Source organism: Camelus dromedarius, chromosome 27 (assembly GCF_036321535.1).
Source record: "Camelus dromedarius isolate mCamDro1 chromosome 27, mCamDro1.pat, whole genome shotgun sequence".
NCBI classification, from domain to species: domain Eukaryota; kingdom Metazoa; phylum Chordata; class Mammalia; order Artiodactyla; family Camelidae; genus Camelus; species Camelus dromedarius.
The window spans coordinates 24,495,976-24,513,883 of record NC_087462.1 but is presented as its reverse complement, the minus strand read 5'-3'; the positions used below and the strand labels follow the sequence as shown (position 1 = coordinate 24,513,883).

Genomic DNA, 17,908 nt, shown 5'->3' with positions numbered 1-17,908 from the left:
AAAAATTAAAAACAACAACAAAAAAGACAAAAAGAAAAAGAAGGGCTTCTTACTTGCACTTCCTGAGGGAAGGGCATGCCGTGCTGTGCAGAGCCCCGTGGGGAAGCAGCAGGGTCAGCTGGGAGGCAGACAGGAGCAGGGGACAGCCTGGGCTGGAGCCGCCACTGGGGCTTGCCTGGGAAAGGCAGGGCAGGGCAGAGTAAGCAGGCTTTGGGCAGGAGGGGTCTCTAGACTCCCGGCACCTGCCCCTGGGGTGATTTAGGGCAGAGACATACAGGCTTGGTGTGTGAGTTCGATGCAGGGGGTGATGGGAGGGGTCAGTTGGTTTGTGTAGGAAAGGTGTGCCCCCTTTGCTGTCCCTAAGAACTGGCTGGCTAGCTAGCCCTGGGAGGGGTGGTCTCTCCCTGGCTGACAAGATTTTCAAGATGTCAAAACATCATAAATAGTGGGGAGGATGTAGCTCAGTGGTAGAATGTGTGCCTAGCGTGTGTGAGGTCCTGGGTTCAATCCCCAGCACCTCCTTTAAAAATAAATAAACCTAATTACCCACTTCCCAAAAAACAACAACAACAACAACAAAAAACAAATTAAAAAAAAGTTTTTAAAATCATAGCACACAGAAAATATTTTAAAACCGTGAGTGATTGCAATAGCCCAGGAAACATTTAGTAGTGGAAGTAGCTTTAGATGCCCGCTGTGAGTATGGTCCAAACCTAACAGGGAAGTGGGAACACGAGTGCACCCTCTTAGTGGGCGTGGCTAGAGCCCCGCTCCTGACACTGATGACTGGAGAACAGGGTATTTCATTAATTAAGGGTGATTTTGAACAAATAACAGTAGGATGATAAATTTTTGGATCATTACAAAATGTTTGCATTTAGATGTGATCACATTGCAAAAGTTAGAAAACAAAGGGGAGCGAAAGGAAAGATGGAAAACACACAAAGGAAATGTGAGTAACAAGATGAAATTAGGAGTCTTTATAACACATGTGAATGTGGAACTCTTCGTTGAAAAAAATCTGATATCCAAGTGGAAGCTGACAAAGAATGTCAAAATACAATGACTCAGGAAGTTTAAAAGTGAAATGACAGCAAAAGATGTGTCAGGAGAATAAAGACACACACACACACACACACACACACACAGGAGGGAGTGAGGAATTAAATGAGGCCGTGAAGATGCTAATTCCATTTCCAATTTGGGGGGGTTTTCCCTATGTGTCCAATAAAGCTATTCTCTGACACCAGCTGGGTGTCCTACCGTTCGACCCAATTCTGATACTACCTGCACAGGAAATTCTGAGGGTTTTAGGAGGTCTAGCCAGAAACTGGATGAAGACCAAATATATATTTATTATAAATCACAACATCACAACCACTCCGGCCTGACAGGGGGTTCTCCCCTTCCTCCCTTCCTCTCCTTCCCCCTCAGCGTCAGCTCCATCCTTCACTCGGGTCTTACTCTGTGCCAGGCAACATGTGACTATTTACAAGGACCATCTCCTCTCATGCTGGCAACAGCCCTGGAAGGCTTTGCTGCTCTGACTCCACATCCCAAATGTGGAAACAAACTTGGAGTTTCTCTGAGACTACTTGGCCAGAAAGTGGCTCTGTGGTCTGTTCATAGTCTAGAGACCCTGCCCTCAAAGGTCTTTGTGAAACAAATGTCCGAAATCAAAGAGCAAAGGGAAAAGAAGCAGTCTCGCAAGAGGCAGTGATGGGAGAATCGTGGTGGGGTGGAGGTGAATTGGCTCTGGGCTTCCTGGCAGCCAGTGCAAAGAGGGAAACCTGTGATGCTGTGATGCATTCTAGTACAGATAGAGGGAGCAGACCGGCTCGGAGGAGAGATGGTCTTCCCTGCTGAGTGTGGATGTGGGTGTGAAAGTGGCCTCAGGCCAAGTGCTCAGGGTGTGGACGTGCAGAGGCCGCTCCCCGTGGAACTGTGGGGCCCTGGGAATGCCTACTGTCAGCAGGGCTATGGGGAGGAAAAGAACGCGAACTTGTTACTGCTTCTGCCAGGTGGCCCTGGGCAAGGGAACGTCCCTGCTCTGTGGGGAACAATTTTCGATACTGGAGGGGACAGTGTTGAGAGGCTTGGTTGAGAGAATGAAGATGAAAGTGTTCCCACCAACTCTTGTCACCTCTTGCCCAGACAACCCAAGCAGGCTAAAGACGACACTGTTCGGGGGGGGGGGGGCAGTGTGAGGGAGGGGCCTCCAGGCCTTAGCTTTGGGTGGGACGCCCAGGAGAGGGGCAGAGGCCAGGTGTGATTTGTGTTCACCGGGAGGCCAGCCTGTGGTGCCAGGACAGCCTCGGGACGTGGCCCTGTCTAGACTGTGCAGATGAGCAGATGAGTGACGGGGATTGGTTGGTCCCTGGTGGGCACGCAGGGCTTGTCTTGCTCCAAAGCCCCTTCTCCTTCCCCTGTGTCAGAGGCTGCTAAGAACGGCTGCCCATACCCGGGCTGGGGAGGGAACAGCCTCCAGGGGCCGATCGGGGACTGGGGAAGGTGGGATCTCAAATACACCCTGCACCCCTTGCCCCCCCAACAGAAAGTGGGCTGTGACGGGGTGATCGGCTCCAGCAAGCAGGAGGACAAGTGCGGCGTGTGTGGAGGGGACAACTCCCACTGCAAGGTGGTCAAGGGCACGTTCACGCGCTCGCCCAAGAAGCTCGGTGAGTGCGCCCCTCCCTCCCACCGGTAGGTGGCTCTGTCTGGGTCTGACTGTCTTGGCAGTGGTCCCAGAGCGTGAGGTGGAGGGAGAATCCCAGGTGGGGACAGCTGTGCCAGGCCTCGGGGTGGGTGGGGACAGGGAGAATGACAGGACACAGATGCTCAGGGTTTTTATTTGAGGGCACCCCTCTCCAGCCCTCCAGGGCTGGGCTGTCGCCTCCCTAGGTCCCTGCCCCTCCGCTGCTGCGCCCAGCTGGCTGTCAGCAGGACTTGGCCAGGCTGCTCAGTGCAGCCTGCAGCCTGGGGGCAGCCAGTGGTCCCCACAAGACCACAGGATAGGGCTGGGGAACTTGGGGTCTCCAGCCAAGGCGGGCTCTGGGAAGACAGCCCTCTGGGTGAACCCCCTTCCAGAGCCACGTCCCTGCCTGGCCCTCAGTGCTCTGGGTGGACCTGAGCAGCTGGCTACTCTGCCTCTGTCTGAAATGGGGAGAAACCACTTTGGTTCACCTCTTTTGGAAGAAGATGAAGGAGCAACCTGCCCAGACTCCACTCAGAGCTGGTGCCAGCGTCCTGGGAGCCCACCCTCCGCACGACCCCGCTTGAGCAAGGGGTCTTCAGTCTACAGATTGAGCTGCCGAGGTCCAGGGAGGCCACGCAGTTTGCTGAAGGTCTCCCTCCTGGCCGTGACCTCTTAGCTCTGAGCCCAGGCGTGACTTCAGGGCCACTCACGACGGTGCCCACCAAGTTCTCGATGGGGAGGCCGGGGGAGTCCCTGGATCTGAAGATGAGCAGGAGGGCTGGGACTGGCTGGGATACTGCAGTTTTCCCGTGGGCCCCTCTCTGGGTGGATGATCAGAGCCCACAAAATATTGGGCCCCTGGAACCACCTTTGAGGGCGAGGCCCTTTTTGTGTTGCCGGCATTCGACGGCCTCTCCCCTCTCATCTGGCTTTGTCTCCCCACATCCCTACAAAGGTTACATCAAGATGTTTGAGATCCCGGCAGGAGCCAGACACCTGCTTATCCAGGAGGCAGACACCACCAGCCACCACCTGGGTGAGTGTCAGAGCCCAGACAATGCGGTGAGGCTCTTCTGGGGATCGGGGGCCTGGCTGGGAGGCGTGGCTGCAGCCCCACCTCCCCTGTCCCTGCTCCGCCTACTTGGTGGATCTCTCCTGGGGTCATTTCCCAGTGGAGAGGCCAGGGGTTGGGACCGGAGGGCTCCCCTGGCAGCGGCTGTGGAGGGACACGTGTCTCTGACATGCCGCACCTCCCCACCTGGCGGAGGGCGGCTGGGAGACAGAGGGCCCTGCTCCCCACAACGCCCCCAACCTGTGCAAACCAGAGCCCCCTGCCGGCCTCCTGGTGATGAGCCTGGACTCCGCCCCTGGGTGATCGTGGCGGTGGGGGTTGCTGTCTTCTGCCATCCTCAGCTGTCAAGAACCTGGAGACAGGCAAGTTCATTTTAAATGAAGAGAATGACATAGACCCCAATTCCAAATCCTTCATCGCCATGGGTGTGGAGTGGGAGTACCGGGACGAGGATGGCCGGGAGACGCTGCAGACCATGGGCCCCCTCCATGGCACCATCACTGTGCTGGTAAGTCGGGGCAGGGCCTGAGCCTCCCTGCATCCTTCACGGCCTGCCCCTTGGACCTCTTTGTGTCAGAGTGAGGAACAGACAGAGAGCTGCCAGTCGGGGCTCTGGGCCCTGTGTTGACCCCCAGGTGACCTTAGGACAAAATCCCTGTAAAGTTTTAGGTTTCCCCTCTGGGTGACATTCGCGGCCACCTTTCATCATGCTTGTTCACGTCTGCCATGGCATCCAAACCCCGCACATCCCTGGGAGTGACCGACAGGGCTCCGGAAATTAGACCCAGGTCACCCGGACTTTGTCCCTGAGCAGGACCGGACCCCAGGTCTCCTGAGCCCAGGACCACAGGCTGCTCCTGGCGACGGGAATACAGAGGGGCTTGATTTTGCTTATCACTTTTTAAAGATTAATTTTAATTGCACAAGTAATACATTTTATCAGTAAAAAAGTTTAAAATACCTCAGATAGTGGGAAGGGTATAGCTCAGTGGTAGGGTGCATGCTTAGCAGGCATAAGGTCCTGGGTTCAATCCCCAGTACCTCCACTTAATAAATAAATAAATAAATAAATAAATAAATAAATAAATAAATAAATTGATTAATTAATTAATCTAATTACTTACCCCCTACCCCCAAAAAATTTTTAAAAAAAACCACCACAGATAAGGCTCAGGTGCCTTTGCCCCCCGTGAGGTGAGCGCAGCGTGGCTGGGCCGGGGCCCCTGGACCCGGCGCCCACACCGGGCGTGCAGCTGCTGAGCGCGTGCTTCGGGTGCGCTGTGCCGCTCTGCTCCCTTCACCTGCATGCACTGTTCATCCCCCAAAATAACCAATCCACAATCAGGAATAAGAATAGAAAAGAATTTTATTTGAGCCAAACTGAGGACTAGCCTGGAAGCCAGCTTCCCAGATTACTCTGAAGAAGCAGGGTTTCCAGCACAGTTTTGTGTCTTGTGAGAACAAACAAACACGAACAAGTCAGGGGTGCGTTTCTTCAAGGTTTAAAAAAAAAAGACCAGCACATACACAGCGAGTCAGTACGACCTTTTTTTTTTAAGCAGGTTTATTAACTACCAGATTTGTGTGCAGCCCTTTTGTTTTCAGCCTCATAGGATCTGATCAAAATATAGCTTTCCCTGGGAAATTAGGTTTCCTCTCCACCCCTTCACGGCCATCATGCTGCTCATTTGTAATACAGTGAGGTTAACCCCTGATGTCCGCATTCCATGTTGTGTTCCCTCTGCCACCTAACTGGTCTCATCACTGAGAGAGGACCTGCACTGGCATCTCAGGAAGGGAGGCGTTGAATCTTTATCTTTAACATAAATAGTCTTTATTTCTGGTCAGTGTGCCCTCTTCTTTAATAATTAAAGCAGGTGTGCAATATATGTTTGATGGGCCACAAACAGCCTTAATTTTAGCTAGCCAAAAATTCAGGTTAACTTACGGATAAGCCAGAATGACTTCCCCACATCTCAAAATGTGAAAATTTCTTTTATCAAACACCTTTGGTGCCCTGCCTTTGTTAATGCGTATACAGCCGGGCCTCGGTGTCTGCCATTCCTGTATTGGTAAATCTGTCTACTGAAATGTATTTTGAATCCCAAAATCGGTACAGGCACAGCTCAGGAGGTGGTGCAGGGTGGGTTCCAGACCGCCGCCACACACAAATATCGCAAAACGCAAGTCACGTGGATGTTTTGGCTTCCCAGTGTGTATAAAAGCTGTGTTACACTCTTCTGCAGTCTGTCAGGTGTGTGATAGCCTTATGTCTGTAAAAACAATGTGCAGACCTTAATTAAAAAATACGAAACAAAAAACCAGTTACATTAGTAACACCAAAGTTGACTGGGCACAGGTCACCCTCACAAATAGAACAGTAATGAAAAAGTTGGAAATATCGTGGGAATGACCAAAATGTGACACAGAGACACGGAGTGAGGAAATAAGTGCCCTTGACAAATGGCCCCGACAGACCTGCAGCGTGCTGGGCTGCCACCCGCCTTTAATTGGTAAAAAACGTAATACCTGAGATGCTGCGGGCTTGCCCTGCAGAGAGAGAGTGCACGGGATCGGTGAGCTTCGTTCAGGCACTGGCCGTGAGTTCAGTGTTCGTGGATCAACAGTATGCATCAAGGAAGGTGTCTTCCAACAGAAACACACCTCACATAAGGTTGTGCATTGACAGTTGAATATGTCATGACTGGAGTTTTGCAGGACCCTGATGAGAAGTGGTTCGGTCCTGAATTCGGCGTCTGCCGGGGCTTTCTAGAACCTGACTACCATGAGTGACGAGCACGGGCCACGTGTGTCCCTGGGGCTGGCCCTCCTGGCCCGGCCGTGGAGGTAGGGTGGCGGCGGGCAGACGCATTCACGGCCCTCTCTGGCGCAGGTCATCCCGCAGGGAGACGCTCGGGTCTCGCTGACCTACAAGTACATGATCCATGAGGACTCGCTCAACGTGGACGACAACAATGTCCTGGAGGACGACTCCGTGGGCTACGAGTGGGCCCTGAAGAAGTGGTCCCCCTGCTCCAAGCCCTGCGGCGGAGGTGAGGGCCTTCTCAGAGTTGGGGCCCCAAGGGGGCCCGGGCCGGGCCCACAGTCCCTGCTGGCTGTCTGGCTTGAGGGACGAGCCATGTATGAGGAGACTGGCCCCAGGACCAGGGAGGCCGAGCCAGTGACCTCTGCTCGGGTGACCAGGGCCTAGCCCCACCTGGGAAAGGGGCAGAGGGCGGGCAGGAAGGGTGGGTGCTCAGGGCGGCCGGCCAGAGGCAGCCAGGGGGTACGTGTGGGGCCTGGACGGCACCAGCATGCACCTGCGTCAGTGTGGGCGGCAGGGCTGGCCTGGCCGGAGGCTGTGACGGTGGCTTGGGTGGATTCCTGTGACATCACACGCGCAGGCACAGGAAAGACTCAGGCCGTGCTGGAGACCAGGGCCGCTCTGCAGAGGATCCTCCTAAAAGGCATTTCCTTCGTGGGGCAGAGCTGGGTGCAGAGGGGTTTCACCTACTCCAGACCTCAGAGAGTCCACGGTCAGGTGGAACATACAGATGGACAGGAAGTTTGATCCGCTTGGTGTGGTCACTGCTCCTTGCAGTGGGGGAAGCTGGAGGACATAGAGGCAGGAGAAGGCAGCTCAGCCTGCAGGACGGAGCTCCCTCAGATGCCATGAGGGGCCCCACGCCTTGAGGACACAGGAGACTTCGCTGAGGGGCACCCACTCCCAAGCCTGGGCAGGTGGAAGGTGCTCCCCCAGGGCCCCTCCCTGGGCAGATGGCACTCCCTCCTTCCACTGAGCCTCCCGGCCCCCCGGATTTCACGGGCACATCCTGCTGATCCTCCCTCCTGCGTCTCCCTCGGCCCCATCTGCTGTTACTGTCTTCCCGGTCCTGGCACCGCCCTCACTGCCCCGCTGGCCTTTGTGTGTCCACTCTCACTCCAGAGTGACCCCTGTAGGACAGATCAGACTGTGCCTTCCTGGTGTCATAGGTTTCAACAGCTGCCTCTACTCTTGGGCTCAAAAGCAAAATTCTCCTGGCCTCCAAGTTTTAAGCTGACTGCTTCCACTGTGTTGGCGCCCCCAGCCCTGGCTCACCAGGCCCTGTCCACACTGGCCTCAGATGCTTTTCCTGGACATGCTGTGCTCCTGCCTCAGGGCCTTTGCACAGGCCATCTCCCCCCACCAAGAGCCCCTTCCACCACCTCACTAAACCAGCACCCCTCCATCCTCTGTTTCCTGGGACATGTCTCCAGACACCCAGGCTAAGTCAGACGGCCCAGCCATGTTCTCTCATGCCTTGCCCACAAGGCCGAGGTTTCGAGACCTCGGCGCTGTCGACATCTTGGGCTGTGTTATTGTCTGCTGTGGGCGCTTCCTCACGCCTTGTAGGTTATGGAGCAGCATCCCCTGCCTCTACCTGTTAGATGTCAGTGGCATCTCCCCCAGTGACAACAAAGTGTCCCAGACTTTGCCAGATGTCCACAGGGGACAAAATCGCCCCCTGTTGAGAACTGCTTCACTAGACGGTGGCGGGGGGAGCCTTGCAGGCCGTGTTCTGTGTTTAGCCAGGTCCTCGGTGCATAGTAACTCAAGGTGGAGAAGATGACTCAGCGATGGGGGAGGAAGTAGGGCCTCCCTCCTGCCCCAGGAAGCCAGCCAAGAGGCCAGGGGAGAAACTGGCCAAGCTCCCTGGCCTCTCGCCCTCATTTGGCCTGGGGTGCCAGGTGGACACCACCCTGGACGTCTCTAGGCCCGGCTTGGGGAGGACGTCTCCATTGGCCAGGTGGGGAGGACGGGGCTAGGGGGCCCCGGCGCCCCATGGAGCCCCCTCGAGCTCTCGTCTTCAGGGTCGCAGTTCACCAAGTATGGCTGCCGCCGGAGGCTGGACCACAAGATGGTGCACCGAGGCTTCTGCGACGCCCTCTCAAAGCCCAAAGCCATCCGCCGGACTTGCAACTCGCAGGAGTGCTCCCAGCCTGTGTGAGTGCCCCGGGCTCTCTGGCTCCCCTGGCCCCGAGCCTGGGGTCCCCCTGGAGGAGGGGAGGGCAGGGCCCCGGAGTCCTGTGGAGGGAGGTGCAGGATCTGGGCCCCCAGGGTCACTCTGGGCCTCACATCCCCTGAGACATTTGATGGATTCTTTCTCACTCACCGTGTTTCATGGTGTCTTAAGATGCTGTGAGGCGCCCCCCTGCTTCAGACTTCTGAACGGAAACAGTAATGTGCCTCTTAGTAGTGACAACAGGTGTTAATGCTCAGATGGGGAAACTGAGGCCCCGCGGATGCAGGGCTCACTTCTGTGGAAGATGTCTCCCCAGCAGCTCATCGCAGGGGCTGCGGAGCTGACCCTCTGGCCCCGGGGTCTGGCAGGGCTGCATTTTCGGGCCCAGGTTCCTTTTGTAGGGTCTGGAGTGGGGAAGATGGTGGGTAAATAGGCAGGTGGCAGCCGTACAGGGACAGATGCTAAGGGCATCCATGCTGCCAGAAGGGTTTATGATGTCAGCGGAGGCTAGGGTCAGAGGGCAGAGCCGGGAGCCTAAGGAGAAACAGGTTGGCAGGGCCCCTCAGTCCTGGGTTCTCCATGGCCACCCCCCCACCCCCAACCAGGGTCTCCCAGCAGTGGACATGCACGGGGTCCCTCATCTGCAGGACCTCAGACGGAGGCACAGCTGGCCTCCAGGGCGCCTTCATGACAGCAGGGAAGATGCGCCTGGGGGAGCCAGCTGCCCTCCCTCTGTCCACCTGGTTGTCCGGGGCTGACCGTGGGCTGCTCTGCCCTGGCAGGTGGGTCACGGGCGAGTGGGAGCCGTGCAGTCAGAGCTGCGGGCGGACGGGCACGCAGGTGCGCTCCGTGCGCTGCGTTCAGCCGCTTCACAACAACACCACGCGCTCCGTGCACACCAAGCACTGCAATGACGCCCGACCCGAGGGCCGCCGCGCCTGCAACCGTGAGCTCTGCCCCGGTCGGTGGCGGGCAGGACCCTGGTCCCAGGTAAGCAGCCCCCCGCCCTGTGTCCTCAGCCCCCACACCAAGCTTGGGTGGGACTGAGGTGGCCAGGGTGGTCCACCTTGGCCCGGGTGCCGAGGTCTTGCCCCGGGCCACGTCCTGTAGGTCCCAGGGCACTGGTGGCTCCACGCAGCGAGTGCTCTGCTGAGAGACCCAGAGGAGTGCGTGTCTTCACTCTGCAGGGCAGAGGCTCCCAGGTGCTATGGGGGCCTGGACCCCCAGTAAACAGGGCAGCCTGGGCTCCGGGACACAAGGAGAGGCCTGAGCTCTCGTTTCTGGGGGCCGAGGTTAAACTTGCAGGAGGGGACACGAGCAGGGGATGGCTTACACTTGGGCCGGAGGAGCAGTTCTGGGGGCCGGACTGAGCTGATGTGAGCACTGACATCCAGCCCACAGGCCTGGTGGGTCGGGGTCCCCACAACCAGATTCACTCAGAAGGTGCTGCACTCCTGGTTATGCTTTATTCTAACAAAAACACAGAGTAGACTCAGCAAATGGGAAAAGTGCTTGGGTGAAGTCTGGAGGAAGCCAGGCGCAAGTGTCCAGGCATCCAGGGTCTGCACTGGGGATCAGTCACACAAGCACAGGGTGCCTGCGTGCTGGACATCCGGTACTGCAGCCCCGGACCCCAGAGGGAACGCGGCTGCTTGCCAGAAATCACACTCGTGGTGTGAACCAACCAGACAAGCTGGTGCAGCCTGATCCCAGGCCTCGGGCATCCGAAGCACTCTCACCCGACAGACCCGTCCATGAACTTGGCTCCCAGGAGCCACCCAAGGCCCAGTCCCAGGACCAGGCCTTGCCTGGGGCTGGGCAAGTGTGAGCCGCCCAGGTCGCCTGAGTCAGCCCCGCCCCATACACGTGGCGGGGACTTGAGAATCATCCTTAGGCAGGGCTGGGCTGAGCTGAGGACCCAGAAGTGCCAAGGCCTGTCCAGCCCTGGGTATTCGCTCTCTCTAACCCACTTCAGAGCCCAGGAGATTGAGGCAGCCGCCCGGGGCCAGGGCAAGGCCGGCCGGCCTCTCGCTCGCAATCTCCCCTCTGTCCCTCGCCACCTCCCACGTGCGTGGGGAGCCCTTCCAGAACCAGCCTGACTGGTCACTCTCTGCCTGCAGTGCTCTGTAACCTGTGGCAATGGCACCCAGGAGCGGCCCGTGCTCTGCAGGACCGCGGACGACAGCTTCGGCGTCTGCCGGGAGGAGCGGCCTGAGACGGCGCGGATCTGCAGGCTCGGCCCCTGTCCCCGTAAGCTCCCTGCATGCAGGGGGCCCGGGGAGGCCGGGGCAGGTGGGGGGTGTTGGTCCAGGCAAATGCAGCTCTCCCCACAACTGGCTGAACTCAGCATCTGTGAACTTAAAGGAGGAGCTGAGCCCTCCCAGGCCTGGGCCGGGACCTTCCCTGGCAGGGAACAGAAGGAACTGGCAGCGGCCAGGCTCACCTCTGGGCCAGTCCTAGTTAAAGATGGCGCGGACTCAGCCCACCCCTGCCTTCCCGGCACTCCCTTTGGTCTGGGGGACAGAAACCAGATTCACAGTGACTGCACATCGGGGCTCAGGCCATGCCTGTGCGAGTAGGGGGTGTCTGTGGGAGTGGGGGAGTCTTGGGAGTAGGGGAGTCTGTGGGAGTGGGGGTGTCTTGGGAGTGGGGGAGTCTGTGAGAGTAGGGGAGTCTGTGGGAGTGGGGGAGTCTGTGGGAGTAGGGGAGTCTGTGGGAGTGGGGGTGTCTTGGGAGTCGGGGAGTCTGTGAGAGTAGGGGAGTCTGTGGGAGTGGGGGTGTCTGTGGGAGTGGGGGGTGTCTGTGGGAGTGGGGGGTGTCTGTGGGAGTGGGGGTGTCTGTGGGAGTGGGGGAGTCTGGGAGTGGGGGAGTCTGTGGGAGTGGGGGTGTCTGTGGGAGTGGGGGGTGTCTGTGGGAGTGGGGGAGTCTGTGGGAGTGGGGGTGTCTGTGGGAGTGGGGGGTGTCTGTGGGAGTGGGGGAGTCTGTGGGAGTGGGGGAGTCTGTGGGAGTAGGGGAGTCTGTGGGAGTGGGGGTGTCTTGGGAGTAGGGGAGTCTGTGGGAGTAGGGGAGTCTGTGGGAGTGGGGGAGTCTGTGGGAGTAGGGGAGTCTGTGGGAGTGGGGGTGTCTTGGGAGTGGGGGAGTCTGTGGGAGTGGGGGAGTCTGTGGGAGTAGGGGAGTCTGTGGGAGTGGGGGAGTCTGTGGGAGTGGGGGAGTCTGTGGGAGTGGGGGTGTCTGTGGGAGTAAGGGGTGTCTGTGGGAGTGGGGGAGTCTGTGGGAGTGGGGGTGTCTGTGGGAGTGGGGGGTGTCTGTGGGAGTGGGGGGGTGTCTGTGGGAGTGGGGGTGTCTGTGGGAGTGGGGGTGTCTGTGGGAGTGGGGGGTGTCTGTGGGAGTGGGGGAGTCTGTGGGAGTGGGGGTGTCTGTGGGAGTGGGGGGTGTCTGTGGGAGTGGGGGAGTCTGTGGGAGTAGGGGAGTCTGTGGGAGTGGGGGTGTCTGTGGGAGTAGGGGAGTCTGTGGGAGTGGGGGTGTCTGTGGGAGTAGGGGAGTCTGGGAGTGGGGGAGTCTGTGGGAGTGGGGGTGTCTGTGGGAGTGGGGGGTGTCTGTGGGAGTGGGGGTGTCTGTGGGAGTGGGGGTGTCTTGGGAGTGGGGGAATCTGTGGGAGTGGGGGTGTCTGTGGGAGTGGGGATTTCTGTGAGAGTAGGGGGTGACTGTGGGAGTAGGGGGTGTCTGTGGGAGTGGAGGAGTCTGTGGGAGTAGGGGTACCCAACACGGAGAAAAACCAGACGGCCGGCTCCGTGCAGGCGCCCTGCCAGCGCTGGACGCACATCGTCTCCTTTGGTGCCCACAGCAGCTCAAGACGTAGCCCTGGCGCCGAGTTCCTTCTGCAAAGGAGTGGGCTAGGGGTCAGGTGTGCCTGCCCCAGCCTGGGGGGGGGAGGGGTCGGCCCAGGACTCACCTGTTCCGGGTACTTCCTGAGCCAGCTGTCAGGACGCTGCTCAGCCCGGGAGCAGGGCGCAGCAGGGACCCAGGGGACAGTACAGAGACAAGGAGGTGCTGGCGGGGCCTGAGGGTGGGGGTCGTTGCTGTAGCTGCTCCATGGAGCTGAGACCCGGGGTGCTTGGGCTGGGGCAGGCAGGGGTTGTGCCCGGACAGGGTGTTTGGGGCCTGTCTGTCCCAAGGGAGAACACGAATGCCACTCCGGGGAGGTAGGGTCCTCCTGGCACCCCCACCCAAGGACGCCAGGAGCTGCGGAGCCCTCCTGCCTGAGGTGGGGGGTCAGGGGCCTCAGCCTGCTGGCCCAGGAGCCACAGCCTCCTTTCTTCCCGCCCAGGAAACACCTCCGATCCCTCCAAGAAGAGCTACGTGGTTCAGTGGCTGTCGCGACCGGACCCCGACTCTCCAGCCCAGAAGACGTCGTCAAGTAACCGGCCCGTTTATAACTCTGCCTCTGCCCTCCAGTGCATGCCCTGCGCCTTGTGGAGCTTGCCGTGGGCGCCCCTCCTCTCTTTCTATGGAAAACTCCCCTGACTCTTCCTGAGCGCTCTCTTGGTTGAATCTGTTTTCTCCGGGCCTCTGTGCTCGGCTGTCTCCTTCGGAGCCACCTGGCCGCCTGGCCGGGAGGGCCAGCCTCACAGAGGCACGCCCGGGGCGCCGGCCTCTTGCGGGGGCGCCAGGACCCGGTGATGGCTTGTAAAGGGGCAAAGATCTGTCGTGGTGCTGGAGGGGCCCGAGGCCAAAGTGCACATGTGACCGCTTGGTGACCGCCTCGCGGGGCCACATCCTTCCAGGCTGGAACTGCGGGTCGGAAGTCGAGGGGGAGCCCGCCGGCCCCTCTCACACGCCGCCTGCCAGCGAGGCGAGCCCGGAGGGGCCTCAGGCGTGCGCGCTGCGCCGCCGTCCGGGCGCCCGGCCCGGTGCCGGCAGTGCGTCGGGGGCTCCCCGGCCGCCTCTGCTGCTGCTGCTGCAGCTGCCCCTGTGCTCAGTGTGTCCTCCTGACTCGTGCGCCTGCGGCCTGCTTCCTGTGGCCTTTGTGTCCAACTCACACAGCCCTTGACCCCCCGCGCCCTGTCCCCTTGGGGGTTTGGGTCAAGCGGAGGAGGCGGGGAAGGTGTCCCTGCAGGGGACCTTGGGACGCACCGCCACTTCCTTCTCTGTCCATTCGCTCTAATGGCCTTTGTCATCATGTGCACACGACCCCATCCACGGGGTGAGAGAGTGAGAGTGAGAAGCTGTCTGATGTGGATGCGAACCCCCACCCGTGTGAACAACTACAAAATTACCTCAATTTTTATTGCTTTTTTGCTTAGATAAAACTATGTAGAAGATGCCTTAAAGTTGAAAGGTAACAGTTGGTGGCTAGCTCCAGTTTCCGAGGGGGGACGTGAGCCAGGCAGCGGGCAGGCAGTGCGGGTCGAGGGGGAGGTGGCCGGCTCACCCACCTTTTGGCCAAGGGTCCGGTTTCCCGGCCCCGGTGGCCCGGGTCCGTGGTCCTCGGGGCCCGGCCCGCCGGCGCTGACTGTTGCTGGAGCCTCTCGGGCGCTGCCTTACACCAAAGGGCGACTGGCCCGGCCCTCGGCGTGACCAGTGTAGCACTCCGCCGGTCACCCCCGCGCCCTGCTCGCGGCACCCCCCTGGACCGCGCCAGCCCTCCCGACACTCGTTACTGTTATGTACATACTCGGTGCGCCACACCAACTCTCACGACTGTTAACTCCCAACTTTGACCGAGGCGATGTGAGGGGCACGGTGGCTCCGGGAAGGTGCGGCACGGCCCTGGCCTTGTGCTCTGTCTGTATGCACTTTGGTTCATCAGGGACGTTTTGTTAGTGTTTTGTTTGTATTTAATGACGCAGCCTATAAGGTCCCACCGTCGTCGCTTCTCCGGTTTTTTTATGAGACAACGTTAGTGTGTGCCAAAGTGACTGTGAAAATGACCTTTTACTCCTACTAACAGTGGGAGACTCCTTGTCATGCATCCCACAAATAAAAATAAACGTTCCGTGAAACTGGGTGCCTGGGTGTGGCAGGCTGCGGCCTCCTCGTCGTCACCTCCGCGGCCGACGATGCCGGAGACAGAGGCTGTCGGGGCCGTTCTGTTACACTTTGCTCCTCGGTTTCTGAGTCAGTGACCTTCCTGCCGGCCCTCCTCCTGCTGGACACGGGTACCTAGGGCCCACCCACACGTAGGCCCGCGCCCCGCCCTGGACACTGCGCTGTGATTTTGCGGTGTGACGGCTAGTGCTAGGCAAGCCCCTCGCGGGAACGCCTGGGCCCCCTCCTTGGACTAAGGTCTCACCATTGGGCAACGGGCCCCTGGGGAGCTTCTCTCCGACTTTGGGGTCCGTGCCCATGGAGTGGGAATATGGGGTTGGTACCCGAGACGGAGTCCAGGTCACTGTGCCCCGAGCAACCCTCAGGCCACAGCTCTCAGCCCTGGGCTACCTGTTCAGGGAGGGAGCGGTGCCCGTCTGGCCCAGGTAGGGGCTGGCCAGCCCCAGGGGAGTCTGGGTCGGGGAAGAACAAGCTGGCGGTGGCTCTGGGCAGCCAACCTGCGACCTCCATGTCTCCCGAGGCCTGCCCTCAGAAGCCACGGGGCCTGTGTGTCCGCTCCCTTTATGGACACGGACCACACACAGGTCAGCATCCAACAGGGACATCCAGATCTGGGGCCTGGGACATGTCCTGCCAGGGAACCCCTCTCCCTCCCTTTCCTGTGAAGGAGTCCAGTGCCGGGAGGAGGGAGATCGTGAGACAGGATGATCCCCAGCGCCATGGAGACAGGCGTCAGGAGACAGGGCCAGGCCCCCAGTGGCAACCTGCAGGTGGGAGTCCCAGGCGCCGTGGCTGGGTTCAGCCTGCCCCAAGCGCTGGGCATTGAGAGATTCCCAGCTCAAGAGACAGGAGACCCAGACAACTGCGTCCACTCAGTCTCTCTGCCCAGACAGATCAGAAGGAATCCCCGCAGAAGGCTGCCCACCTAGAGCTGCGGGAGGGCCACCAACTGCCAGGGGACAGCCCGGTGCGTGGAGGGTGCCGCGGGCGAGGGTGCCACCCATTTTCTTTAACTTGCTGCACGACCTTTTGAACACTGAAATGGTGATGAGGCTTGAAGTTTTCTCCATCCCATCCTTTCCCAAAGTTTCCGGGATGGAGGTGATTTCGTTCAGGTGGTACATAAAAGTGAACTGAGTTCCACTGAGCAGCCCCTTCCTTTATGACAAGCTCGGGACAAAGTCTCATTTGGCATAAGCTTTGACATCTGCCTCCCACTGGCTCATTTCCCTCCAGCTCAGAGCTTCGCAGGCAGGAGGCTTTCCCTAGGATCTGAGAAATTAAACTTCAACTCTAAAATTAAGGGGACTGCAAATTTTTCTGTGTATTCATGATTAGGGTCCCCTTTATTTACCTCACAAGTTTTCCATGAATGGCAGTAGTATGAAGTTTCCTTCTAAAATAAACTTTAAGTTAAAAAGGAGTTCATTTAAAGGAGGAAACCACTCAGCAAATAATAACACCGGCAGGATTCGGATTTGGCCAAGATTGTGGGAGTGGCACCCGAGTGACTTCAACTTACAAAAAATGGGTTTCGTCTCCCCAGTTTGCTGTTCACTTGAAGGCGGTAGGTCCTCCTGGTTCGTGGCTGCTGGAAATGACTGAAGACCAATTATTAGAAAACCAAGGTGATCATTTTGGGAGAGACCCTTGGTCAGGCAGTGCCTCAGGGCAGGTGTGTTGCTCAGCCTTCTGGTATAATTTGCATCTCTCTCTGCTAATTCATACTACTTAAAGATACACAGCCTTTTAAGAGTGATTGGTAACAATTATTTTGAAATTTTTTGAGGCTGATACTAGCATAGCCAAGCTCTTGGCCAGTGGCTTTCTCAGTTATCTATTCATCCTGGCGACTGAGGGGAAGGAAAAAAAAAACGCATAACCTAAAAGCTGAGAATTATGTTTTATTCGGTGGACATTCTGAGGACTTCAAGCGTGAGAGGCAGCCCTCAGGTCGCTCTAGGAGACCGCCCCACAGATGTCAAGGAGGAGCCGGGAAACAGGAGTTTTCACAACAAAGACCAGGCAGTCGGAACATCAAACGATTGCTGTTAGTGGAAAAAAAACAAAACCTGATATTGCAAGTTAAGGAATTCAGTGGCTTTTCTGTGCATGGGAAGAGGCAGGAGTCTGGGCTCATTGGAGTCTTTCCTTTGATGCACTTAGCTCTCCAGGGCCCGCACCCTGCTGGTTCCCACCCTGAGTCTCCCCAGGGTGCACCATTGCGGGTGGCTGCAGTGTCCTTTGCTTACTGATCTGGCAGGCAGTATTTTTTCATTCGCAATTCATTGACTTATTGTACTTTTTTAAAACATAAAGCAGTGCAGCCCACTGTTCACAGGAAATCAGACACGAAATTCACTCTGTGAGCCGGGTGGAAGGGGGCCCTGGAGCAGGGGCGCGGCCCCGGGGCTGTGCTCTGCCTGCCTCCGGTCCCATTCATCCACGTGCTCGGCCACAGTTGCCGGGCACTCGTGGTCTCAAGCTCTGATCCAGGACCTGGGGACACGCCTGCGCACCCGACCAGAGGTGGGCAAACTTTTCCTCTAAAGGGCTAAATATTTCAGGTGTTGAAGGTCATGTATATGGTCTCTGTTCTGCCCTTGTTGCAGGAGGGCAGCCGTAGGTGATGAATGAATGGCCTGGCTGCTCCAACAGAACCTTATTTACAAAACCAGGCGGAGGGACCGACGTGTCCCATGGGCGTAGCGGGCAGGCCCCTACCCTAGATATGATGCCTGCTTCTCAGGACCCCAGCCTGGCGGGAGACCTGTGAGGGGGGTGCTTAACGCCAGTCTTGTCATCCATGTGGAGGAGGAGGCACAGGTGACGGGAGAAGGTGTCTGTGGGGCAGGGGCGGCCCCGGTCCCAGCAGCCCGGCCGGGCCTGGCTCCTTGTCGAGGGCTGTGCCTCTGGCCTCCCCGCCCCAGCTGATGGCCAAAGCCTGCGGGGAAACGCTGCACCTGGCACTGTCTAAGCCCCCTGGGGTCTGCCTGAGGGCTGTCACGGGTGGTCTGCACACGCTCACCTCAGTGACTGCCGGGGGAGGGGCACCAGCTTCTAAAGGGACTGCTCTGATGTCATCTGCCT

The 17,908-nt window shown here is 58.4% G+C and overlaps 1 protein-coding gene across 1 annotated transcript in view; it reads left to right on the top strand.

Moving 5' to 3' along the window:
* The window catches only part of ADAMTS2 (ADAM metallopeptidase with thrombospondin type 1 motif 2), a 205,767-nt gene that overhangs the window by 181,524 nt on the left and 6,335 nt on the right, over positions 1-17,908 (top strand). Inside the window, exons 14-21 of the mRNA XM_031437967.2 lie at positions 2,555-2,678; positions 3,651-3,731; positions 4,109-4,275; positions 6,661-6,820; positions 8,619-8,751; positions 9,553-9,760; positions 10,891-11,020; positions 13,098-13,187. Of these exons, the coding sequence (XP_031293827.2) occupies positions 2,555-2,678; positions 3,651-3,731; positions 4,109-4,275; positions 6,661-6,820; positions 8,619-8,751; positions 9,553-9,760; positions 10,891-11,020; positions 13,098-13,187 (1,093 nt within the window). The remainder of the gene's footprint in view (positions 1-2,554; positions 2,679-3,650; positions 3,732-4,108; positions 4,276-6,660; positions 6,821-8,618; positions 8,752-9,552; positions 9,761-10,890; positions 11,021-13,097; positions 13,188-17,908) is intronic.